Raw genomic sequence first — 11,521 nt, 5'->3', positions numbered from 1 at the left:
CAAATAGGCAAGTACATATAAAATATGTAAGTCATTTATGGTTCAGAGATATAAGATTATTATTGTGTAAGGTTATAACAGTACTTATAAGCTTATAAAAACCTAGAATTAAAGAACATGTTAGCCTTTAGACCCCCGTTTAATAAGAACTAGTTTAGTATAATAATTATAATAATTTATTAATTTATATTGCGCTTTTTTCATATAATGATCAAAAGCGCATTACAATATAACTAAATGTTGAACTAATATATACAATAAAATTTACAATTATAATCGAAAATAATATGAAATAATAGATTCATAGGAAAAATATTGAATAAAAAATAAAATAATAAAAATAAAAATATCTTTATATTGATGATTATGTGATATCAAGTGTTAAAAGCTAATTTAAAAAGATGAGTCTTAAGTTGCGCTTTAAAATTAAAGATACTGCAATTGATGGTGCGAAGATTTGCAGGGAGAGCGTTCCATAATGTAGGTGCAGCAACACTAAACGATCTGTCACCGAAAGACTTCATCATTTTTCCTGGGGGATGCATTTAGCCTAAAATTTGAAACAGGTTCTTGCTAGTATTGACATTTCATCAATCTAGATACCCCACTTCTACCAGCCATTACTATATAAACTTTTCTTTTAAATTAAGAACCTATTGAAGAACCTAAGAAGCCTTAAATTTAAAATAGTACCCGTTAAATAAGAACCTGTTTAGACTAACCTGGAAAAACCTAGGTTCTTATAAGTGGGTAAGTACTTTATTATTATTGTAATCTAAAAAATGCTGTGATGATATAAAGTATACTGAGCCCGGTTTTTAAACCTTAGACAAAAACTTGTGTACTTCTTTCCATTAGTAATAATGTCTCGGTTATGATATTAGTCTAACTTGATAATTGGTTACAGTCCTGTTTGCTTTATTTCTTTAACGCTGACATAAAATATTTCTTAAATACCTTTCTCTCCCTTTTTTTTTAGTTTTGCGAGACAAGTGGATGATTTTGTTGCTCAATGTCCAGGCCAGTTAGGCTTTTCGTTACAATAACCTTATGGACGCATGCCCCTAAAGCCCCATCTACAATAACAATTTTTAGTTGACAACTATGTTTGTCGGGATCTACACTAGCAATTTTTCATGTGTGACAATTTTGAATTGCCGAGAAAAAGCAAACCTGCTAGCTTTTGAGCAACTATAGTTGCCACATAAGGTTGTCCAATTTGCTCCAAATAAAAATTCTCACATAAAAATTGTCAACTAAAGCTTGTTAGTGTAGATGGGGCCTAAATAACTCCTAAGGTATGCCTATGGTGTTCACATTCTTTGAGGAACCCTGTATGGGACGAACCGGTAGAAAAGTTAGGGGGGGAGGGGAAAAACAAAAAAAGCGCAAGGAAAAAATATAGAAAATAAAAGACCGATCGAACATCAGTTTTCTACTTCAAGTCAAATTCTCATATCTGTTGATTGCTTCAAATTCCTGTCCCATGTTCACATTTTGGCAATCAAGTTATCATCTCCGCAAAAACAGGGCAAAATCTCATTGTTATGTGATGGTTTAAAACTTCCTTCACGTGATTTAAAGGAAGAACATATCGCACATTAAACAGGTTGTTCCACTGCTTATCGTTTTGCGTTATTTCCGTAACGGATTTGCGTAGCGTGACGCACAATTCCAAATATGGGCATTCACTTGGCCTGCGTACGCAACTAACCGCAAGAGTGACGTGTTACAAAATGGCGGAACTACTGCTGTTGCCGCATCGAAAACGATATCTTTAGAAATTCGCAGACTCCATCAAAAAATAAATCCGAGAGATCGATCTTGACAAGCGTACTGGTCGAGGATGTGAACTGTGTAAAGTGTGAGCCGAAATAGCATGAATAGACGTGGCAATTATACTAAGTATTCGGCCTTAAAATTTGAAAATGAATCATTTGGAGAAGTTCAGAACAAAGCTGTTTCTAGAGTGTATGTCTTTGGGAATGATTCCTCCGAAGAGTTATCTTTGGATGACCAAGCAGTTGAGATGTCGGAGATACGGACTAGAGGAGGCAAGAAGGAATCAAAGCCTTACTCGGGGCAGGATCTCAAGAAAAGCTTTTTACTCGAGAGAGAAATACATGAGAACGACACACTACAATCTTTCGCGCTCAACTTTGGATGTACGGTAAGTTATCGGCCCCTAGAAATAGTCTGATCGCGTTGAAATAGAATGAATAGACAACGATGGCCTGCTTTTTTGAAGTTTACTAGAAATCCAGCCTAGATTACTTATCGAAAACATAAATACACACTTCACTCACCATTATTCATAGCTATGTGTTCTAGTATCAATTACAAAACTGGTGATGGCAATGTTTGAATGTCTGATCTAGTTAACTTTTTACGACATACATTTTCAATAATGTACCTGCAAAAATATATTAAAGAAGTCTCGATTGATTCAATGAAGACACGGCATTTACTACCAGGGCTTTCATTAACTTTCAGAGTAGGCGGTGGAGATTGATAAGTAGTGGAAGTTATTTTATCTTTTTAGTTCAAGACTTTTTTTAAAAAAACGTAGCCGGCTCTCGGTGTAAAATAGCCTCCGGGGCCTAATAAAACCCCTGTACTACTCCTTATTATTTATTTATTTATTATTCTCACAATAATTGTTTGAGTCCAGGAATATTTTAATTTGATTGACTTTGAAGATCCATTTGTAACTTTCTCAATTTAAATTTAAAATTTGAATATTTCTTTTAGATGGAAGAAATCAAAAGAGCCAACAATCTTTATTCCGAGCAGGACTTCCACGCACTACAGATGATAAAAATTCCTGTCCAACCCCATGGGCTTCTTGCTGAACAGGAAAAAGAAAACAAAGAGAAGGGGAAAAAGACGAAGCAAAAACCACAACCCCTTGACCTAGAGGCAACAACAACTGCTAATGATAACAATGCAGAGTTTGATGATAATGATAGCCTCGTGAGAACAGTCAGTATTCGCTCTGCTCTGAACTCCCCATATAGTTTTCTTAAAAACATGGACGAAGACTTAAAAAATATATGCAAAGGGTCATCACTACGCAAGGCAAATCTTGATCAAGTGGCACGGACATTAACAGTGAATTGTATACACCCCATACGATTGCAGACAGAAAAAAGGGACCTTGGGAATGTTTGGGGAATCGGATGGAAGTGGTTTGTGGTGCTCCTTGTTCTTGTTTGTATTGTCATTCCTGCGTTTATCGCTGCTTACTGGCTTTGGCCACATAAAAAGAGATAACAAATACAAAGACACAGATTTTTAAAATTTATTATTTCAATTTCATTAGGTTGTCTAAAATGTAAAAAAGCAGAAACAATTCGCAGGGGGGGGGTAGTTGCATAAATAAGGGCATCGAGTTGAGATATCTTGTACAGTATCTTTTTAACAATTAAATTTTAGAATACTACTTGCTGTACTCAAAACACTTTATCTTCTGCCTACAGGAATGTCATTCAATTACCAAATTTGAGGAAAATTTTATGTTGCTTTGTAACACTGTGTTTCTTTGACGATTGATTTTTTTAGACTTAGATTTTTACTTTAGATAAGTAAAAATCCTGAGGGGGAAAAAGCAAGCAAAAATTACAGTATGAAAAAAATAATATCAATCACCTGGTTGTCAAAGCAATGTGTTAACTTTATCTGAGTGCAATTGATAAAAAGGTACCCGTTTTCTGTGAAATGAAGTATATGCAGAGGATCTAGTTTAGTTCGTTTACACTACCGTAAATGATCTAATAAAAGCCCCCTATCTAAAGAATGCCTCCTGTATAATGAATGCCCCCCCCCCCCCCTAAGCTTACAATTGTGTAATGAACGCTGTTACATGTTCAAACCACAATGTTGAAAAGATGGTTATTTTGATGTCTTGCAAGTGTCCCTTTTAAAAGCAAAAAATAAAAATCCCAGGTGAAGAGGCTGGTTACTAAAATTACCCAACGTATTAAATCATCCAAAGTAAATCAATTGATTAATGTCCACGACAAGTCAACTTGTTATGTAATACATGCTGGTGGTAATGAGACAGGTAAAGGACTACCCCCACAATAGCATGGTGACCAGACCCAAAAACACAGCGATGCCTGTACTACTACCGATCGATACTCCGTCGTTTGAAGGCTTCGGCGAGGTTTTCGCGTAGGCCAGCAAGCGTTTCCCGACTTCCGTATGCTGGTCGATCTGCCATGTCATACACCGAAGGCTTCCGCCAAGGACAGGAATGTACTGAGTCTTGGTTACCGGGACAACGGTCTTCGTGGTGCTGTTTCTGAATACTGCAAGCGCTTTCTCGTTGCTCGTTTGGTTGTTAAAGAAGGGTAGGTAGACGGCGTTGTTTGTCACTAGCGAGTTGGCGTACGCTCCCTCAGATGATACGAATCCTTGGGTCTTGCCTTTCTTTGCGTAACATGGCAGGGGAACGATCTTTAGTGACGGAAACAAATTGACGACCTCTTTTTCCATTGCATCGTAAAATCCCGGTCCGTCTGCATCGTTAAATAGAGCGATGAGAAGGGTGTCTTCCTCCACGAATGATACCACGCCGTCCGAGTGTCCGGTTGTGTCCAGAGGGTCCGGAAGGACCACCACTGTCCGGTTTATCTCGCGACTAAGTGTTGCTATGACGTCTTGTTTGGTCATTCCTAGAAATCCGAATGTGATAACATTATATTTTCACAAAAATTATTTATCGACAAAAAGCAGGAGTATTACTACTGTTCAGGGTCGTAGCTTGAGAGGACCAGCTTTCCTATACAATTTTTTTGTCCACTGTCACCCAATATGTTTGAAGCTTATAGAGCATTTTATGGCAAAATTCAGAACGACAGAACAACTAGTAGGAACCCAGAGGGGGGCGGTTGACAGGCAAATAGAAAGGATTTGCTAAGCAGCAGCGTAGCAAGGATTTTTAACAGGAGGGGGCCCAAAAGGGACTTTCAAGGCATTTTCCCCTGTGTGTTAGATAATGTCTCATACATTTACTGTATTTTGGCTGCTAGAGAGGGGGGGGGGGGGCGGGTCCCCTTGGCCACCCCCCTGGCTACGCCCCGCTAAGGGTTATATGCGCTAGATATATAAAAAAAAAACTAGAATAATAAGGAGAAGGGACTCGTCATTCTTGCTGCTGTGTAACCTAGGGACATCCTAATTTCTGGGGGTTTTCCTGGGTTACCTGTGCTTGTAGGTAAGGGGTCTGGAAAGAGCACATCTGCGAAGGAGTTTTTCTGAGTTTGGCCACAGTAACCGTGATCGATACGTCAGGATCTAGACTGTGCTCGTGTTAGATTATTTACCTGGATTGTCGGAGTAGATTCTAGCCGTGGTGATTGCAATGTTTTTTCCGTTTTCCACGATATTCCCGCCCTCCAAAACGATCTTGCTTTGCCGTAGCTCAGGGAAATTAGCTGACTTCGCCAGCCTGTTGAACCCTGCCTTGTCCTTCAGCGCCTGCTCGTGGCTGATATATTGGGGTTTGTACGTGAAATTGACCTGCTGCTTCGGCATGGCAGTCAGGAAATCCCGCATCCAGAGATCCAGTCCAGGTTTCTCCATTTCGATAAGATGCGCGTTCGTAAAGTTATAGCCTTCAAAGAACTTTCTACCTGATCGGTCATGAATGATGATAAAGTGGTCAAGTCCTTTGGTTTTCTGATCCATCTCTTTGATGAATTCTGCGATGTCTTGGAAATCAAGCTTATACTGTGTGTATTCTTCACCCGGAAGAGACATCACGACAATCTGCTTCTTGTCCTCCACGCTGTAACGCATGAAAAAAGTATATTAGTTAAATTCAAGCAATTTAGTCACCACCCCAAGCCAAACCTACGGGCCTGATTACAACTAACCTCCCAAACCATCCTGATGTAATGTCCGTAATAGGGGCCCGAATGGTCCCCCGAAATTCCCACCGTGCTCGCATTGTATTTTTCGATGTGCTCGATGCTCGATTTATTCAACAACTAACGTTTAGATAAACGAGGGGACGTTGAAATACAGCCGTAATGTCTATGATGTCGGGTAAGAATCCGTGCAAATCAAGGCCTATGTTTACGTCGTTCTGTTGGTTTCAGGTGAATTAATAATGCCTGAAGCACAAAGAACAAGCGATTCAAACAAGAAAGCAGGGCTATTTGTTGTAGACGAAAGCTTTTCGGAGTACAACAAAGAGCAGAAGACCCATCCATTTGTGAAGCGACGCACGTCGGATCTAAATCCTGTTCCCGTTTACCTTTGGCCGAATTCTAAATGTGTTTTTTTCCCGTTGGTCCTACATCTAGGGGGATGACTTTCTACAGTGGATATTCCAATAATTAAAATAACGAAAAGGAAGCATAGATCCCGTGGTTTGAACATTTTCGCTTTTGAATGGCAAACGTTTGCCTAACGCGTCAATTCCGAATTCTGGTAGAATACCACAGTCCGTGTCCAAGCAACAACAAGGATAAGCCAGAAGAGATCAGGTACTGTAGGAGGCATGAGTACTACCACAATTTACTCGTTATAAGATAACGATAAACGATGTAAAGACACGACTTTGTGTTCGCTATTTCTTGTACAGTGTATTCACTTCACTTTATTTTACTATGCCACCTCGTATAAACAATAGATGCATAGCGCAGCCTTGGTAAGTTACATAGAGCTATTAAAGGCCTCGAAGGCGGGCGCATTCGCGTGTGTGGTTCACACGCGAATGGTTTACAGTTCTGATTACGAAACTGGATTTATATACATTAGTACGAGCAAACGGTTGAGAAATATGCCCTGAGTGCTTGTGTCTTGACTTTGGCGCGGGTGTAGTGAGGTGTCCAATGGTAGGACGGCGAGGCCCCGCCGGCCTTTGTTGAACAGCTTCAATCTTGATTCAAATCTTCTATCTTTAAGTGACTTCCAATTTAGTGTCGTCAACAACGAGGAAACAGCGCCTATAGTTGGTATAGTCTGATAGGACGAACCTCGCTGCCCGCCTTTGGACTTCCTCGATCTCTGCTGTCAGGTTAGCGGTGTATGGGTCCCATATTGTATCTCATATCCATATTCAAGAAGGGGTCTTACCAGGTTGTTGTAGGCTGTCTCTCCGACCTCGCGATGACCTTTGAAAGGTCCCTCATAAGTAGTCCATCACCCTGTTGGCACGTTTTGTGATGTCCGTTATATGCCGATTCTATTTTAGGTCGTGAGTTAATGTCATTCCCAGATATTTAACCTCCACAGTTTCCAATGGGGTGCCATCAAGATAGTACAAGAACGGTGTATTGTGGCGCGTTTTCCGGGATACACGAATAATCTTGCATTTGCTGGGCTCGAATTTTATAGACCACTGTTTAGCCCATGACCCAAGCTTTGTTATGTCCCTTTGCACCAAATCACAATCCGTATTCGTGCGAATAGTACGGTAACAGATGCAATCGTCTTCAAACAGGCGGATCTCTGAGTCAATGTCCTTTACAATATCGTTGATGAATAAATTAAAAAGAACAGGACCCAGCATTGTCCTTTGAGTAACGCTTGACTTCACCGTTAGCCAGTTGCTTTTGGCTCCATTGACGACTACCCTTTGATAACGATGCGCAAGAAAAGAGTCAAGCCATCGGAGAGTTGCACCAGATATTCCGTAGCTACGTAACTTGAACTTTAGGCGCTCGTGTGGAACACTATCGAATGCCTTAGCGAAATCAAGTATGAAAGCGTCCGTTTGGAGACCGCGCTAGGGCCCAGTCGTTGACAACATGGCATAACTAGGTCACACAACTAAGTGATGCTCTAAAAGCGTGTTGTCGGTCTGTATGTTATAGGTATCAAGGTGCAGCATCAAGTTGGAGTACACAATATGTTCCAGCAACTTACAGACGACGCAAGTTAGTGGCACAGTATCTCAGTTCTCAGTATCTGTCGCCCTTTTTGTGGATAGGACATATGTTAGCTAAGAGCCAGTCCCGTGGGATTTCACCTGTGTCAAGCGACCTCTGAAACATTGAGCGTAGGAAGGGTGCAGCGACCGGCGCAACCTATTTAAGAACTCTGGAACGTCCGGCCCTGCCGCCTTTGTTGTTTTCAAGTCGTCTTATAACTTGAGCACGCCTGCATCGGTGACAATGATGTCGGGCATGGAAGGGAAGCGGGGGCGTAGAAGAGGGATGGCATTAGTATCTTCAGTCGAGAAGTTCCTCTGAAACTGGTGGTTAAGGATTTCAGCTTTCTTCATATCTGACTTTGCGAGTGTCCTAGAAGGCGTTTTCAGAGATGGCATTGACTGGTCGTCCTTCCTCTGGGATCTGATGAATTTCCAAAACGGTTTGGGGTTGGTCTTTATATCCCCGATGATGCTGTTAACGTACTCATTACGCCCGGTATGCAGGGCTCGAGTAAGCTTTTTTCGCATGTGCCTCCACAAGGTACATAGTCTTCCGGACCCGGTCGCTTTAAACTTCGCCTGAAGTCTGCTTTTACGTCTCATAGGCGTCACAGCCGAGGAGAAATTCAAGGTAGTTTATCTTTGCCACTGATCATCTTGGAGGGTAAGTTGTCTACAACTGACTTGGATAGGGCAGCTTTAAATGAGATCCAGTCATCATCTACTGACCGAAGGCCAGGATCGAATTGAGGTAGAGTCTGATGTAGTAAGACAGGTCCGCTCGGATCTTTTCAAAGTATATTTTGCGCTTGGCTTTTTAACTGAAACTTGATGGACGCAGTGATAGAACAGCTCACAGCGCGATGGTCGCTAAACTTTGCCGGAGAGGTCACATCAAACGCGAGGCCGGGTCTGTTGGTCATTATGAGATGGGGTGTTGTATCCACGTGTGGGAAAGTCAACAAGCTGTTCCATATAGAAATCACGGAGGACATCAATAAGAGCGAAACCGTCAGATGGTGTAAGATCGCCCCCGTAATTATTCAGTCGATTTTCCTAAAGTTAAAGTCCCCTAACACGTGAATGCCAGGCTGATTGTCCGTAGGGTGGTTCCGTGTCACGTGATCAAATTGACTGCGTAAGTTAGCAAGTTTCTCGACATGCTGGTCGGGAAAGCGGTAGAAGCTTCAAAAATAGTGCGTCTGAACACACAGTTTGACTTTAACCCATATACTCTCACCAGGGTCATTTACGGGAAACGCCAGGGGTTTTAACTCAGACTTTACCGCGAGCAGATCACCCCCTCCTCCTTACTTGCGATCTCTCCTGAAGACCGAGTAACCAAGCTCGGAAGGGAATAATTCAGCGTCCGTGGTAGATAGGTGGATTTAAGTCTCTTACAGTGCTACTTCATCCGGGCTTTCTGCATCTAGAAAGGCTTGAAGCCCGATTTTCTTTCTTCCTATGCCGTTGATGTTGGCGCACAGACTGGTTATATTGTTACGGCGATTTGTAACATACCTGTTGCTGACCCCGCGTCGCTTATTTACTTACTTGATGATGTTATAGTAGGAGTAAATCCGGGTTCCTCTGTGGATTTACTTTGAACCGAGAAGTCATTTGAAGTTAACAGATAGCTTGATGACACCTCCAAATAAGATGTTGAGAAATTAGGAAATTGGCATTTCCGGCATATCCACACCAAATTAGAATTGGTCTGGAATCTTGTATATGATCGTGTTGGCATAAAAATACGCTTCTTGTGATACCATAGAGGTATTGAGTATAATTTACGTAGATTCCTTCTAGCTGTGCCTTTTTTGTTCCCTGTTAACTATTGTATAATTATATATACAATAAATCAGCAGTTGTTACTTCAAGTTTTTCGAGTTGTCATCTTGTGTTACCAGTGTGTAATTACTACGCATCTACCGCTTAATCAAACAGTGTTTCAGCAATGTAAAAATATTGTTTGTTTTTCGACGTTAGTCAATTCATTATTATGTCTGTGTTGTGCTTGGGTTCTATAGTGAGAACCAGCCTTAATTAAGTCTCTGTTTCCAAGTGTGTGGATACTACAATACCAAATTCTTTAACACTTTTTAACACCGTTTAAAAAAATGAATCCATACACAGTGCCGAAGCAGGCCACTTAAGATTGAGGGGGAAGCACAATACAGAAACAATGAGATAATATTGGGGGCAAAGCCACGCCCCTACTGGTCATTTCCTTATATTATTTGTAATATTGGGGGGGAGGCACGTTCGCAAATTACAGTCAAACTTATATCGCTTTAAACTCGTAGAAAGGAGCTTCTAGAGAAGAAAAAAACATCACAGACGGATACATTTACATCCAAACTAAGTTTATTTCATGAATTAGAGAATGAAGATATAACTTATAGATATTTATTTGCATGAATTCGTGTGTCCTTAGAAATCCTTCACTGACGCGGGTGGGAAGCCGGGCTGGGCTGAGGGAATTAAAAACCGGTCGGTTTAAGACCTTCAGTTCCGGTAATTCCAGTTTCCGAGCCTTATTACTCGATTTCCGTCAAGTGCGAAAATAAATAATATAGCGTACGGTTTCCAGCCTTCAAAAGCGGGAATGGTAAATAAACTTAAGAGAATGACTATAAACATGCCAAAAATGTGCTTAAAAGCCATGTATAAAGTTTTAATGAATTTGACATTCGGTTCGTGACCCAGTTCTCAGCTAGCAGAGGCCTCTTTCGTGTCCCAGCGACCGGTATAAACGACCGGCAGTGAATACAAATTATCTTTTAGCGTGTTTAGTATCGATTTTAGTTGTGATATCGATAAAATAAATTACTTCTTTTTGCATTCTAGTAGTGTAATAACATATTGTTCTGGTTCGAAGTGAAAGCCTCCTTTGTTTTAACACTAAACTCGACTATTCATTCGTTGTTGACAAGTTTGACTTTACTCACCTCATCTCACCGAAAGCGTTCATCACGGCCACAGTCAAACAGAACAAGCGGAGAAAATACATGTTGAACGACTTTTATTAGGTTCTCGTGCTTGCTGGAGTTGAGCGAGGAGAGTACTGCAGCAGGGATTCTGTCATCGGCTGATTATTAATAATAAAAAACCTGACAAACTAGTAGGTAGATAAATAGCACACCTTACAATTGTTCACAAGAACAATTGTTCAAAGGCCTTGTTCAAATAGCATTTCACGCATACGACGCTGTGAACTAATATAATACCGAAGGAGATGCAAAGCTTCTAAACTGCTGAAACAAAGCCCCTCGGTTACTAATTCGAGTGTTGTTTGAATAACAAAAATAAATAAAGGCAACCTAGCTATTCAAAATTTCACTAAAAAATAAATAATTAAATTCATATGCGGGTACCCTGTGCGCTACCGACCGCTGAGTAGCAATGCAGGCCTATAAAATAAAAAACAAGATGGAGGACGGAATGGGGAAAACGGAAACAAGTATCGAGACGGGCTCTACGCGTGAAATCACACAGACAGATCACCTCAACAGCCGATTACTAAACGCTTTCCTTGATCGCCTAAACAGCGGAGCAAATGATGTACCAACAGTACAGAGGATAGATACGAACGATCCGGATCAACAAGAACCAGAGAGAATGGAAACCATGGAA

The 11,521-nt window shown here is 40.8% G+C and overlaps 2 protein-coding genes across 2 annotated transcripts; one reads left to right on the top strand and one right to left on the bottom strand.

Annotated features, from left to right (window-relative positions):
• Nucleotides 1–7: 7 nt before the first annotated feature.
• LOC5517664 (lysM and putative peptidoglycan-binding domain-containing protein 3) lies at nt 8–3,442 on the top strand. Its single transcript, XM_001637630.3, has 2 exons — nt 8–2,170; nt 2,752–3,442. The coding sequence occupies exons 1-2, from the start codon at nt 1,880–1,882 to the stop codon at nt 3,271–3,273; spliced, it is 813 nt and encodes a 270-aa protein (XP_001637680.2). The 5' UTR covers nt 8–1,879; the 3' UTR covers nt 3,274–3,442.
• Nucleotides 3,288–11,158, bottom strand: LOC5517663. The gene is made up of 3 exons (XM_032362062.2): nt 10,837–11,158; nt 5,328–5,791; nt 3,288–4,676 (listed from the first exon to the last, which is right to left on the bottom strand). The coding sequence occupies exons 1-3, from the start codon at nt 10,896–10,898 to the stop codon at nt 4,072–4,074; spliced, it is 1,131 nt and encodes a 376-aa protein (XP_032217953.1). The 5' UTR covers nt 10,899–11,158; the 3' UTR covers nt 3,288–4,071.
• Nucleotides 11,159–11,521: the final 363 nt, after the last annotated feature.

This window comes from Nematostella vectensis, chromosome 5 (assembly GCF_932526225.1).
Source record: "Nematostella vectensis chromosome 5, jaNemVect1.1, whole genome shotgun sequence".
NCBI classification, from domain to species: Eukaryota; Metazoa; Cnidaria; class Anthozoa; order Actiniaria; family Edwardsiidae; genus Nematostella; species Nematostella vectensis.
This window is presented reverse-complemented; position numbering and strand designations above follow the sequence as displayed.

Excerpts from the sequence above, each read along its gene's own strand:
- LOC5517663 (XM_032362062.2), bottom strand. The coding sequence starts at position 10,898 with ATGTATTTTCTCCGCTTGTTCTGTTTGACTGTGGCCGTGATGAACGCT. Across the intron at positions 5,792-10,836 it reads AACGCTTTCGGTGAGATGAG|CGTGGAGGACAAGAAGCAGA; the intron begins GTGAGTAAAGTC and ends CATGCGTTACAG. Across the intron at positions 4,677-5,327 it reads AATCTACTCCGACAATCCAG|GAATGACCAAACAAGACGTC; the intron begins GTAAATAATCTA and ends TCGGATTTCTAG.
- LOC5517664 (XM_001637630.3), top strand. The coding sequence starts at position 1,880 with ATGAATAGACGTGGCAATTATACTAAGTATTCGGCCTTAAAATTTGAA. Across the intron at positions 2,171-2,751 it reads CGCTCAACTTTGGATGTACG|ATGGAAGAAATCAAAAGAGC; the intron begins GTAAGTTATCGG and ends TATTTCTTTTAG.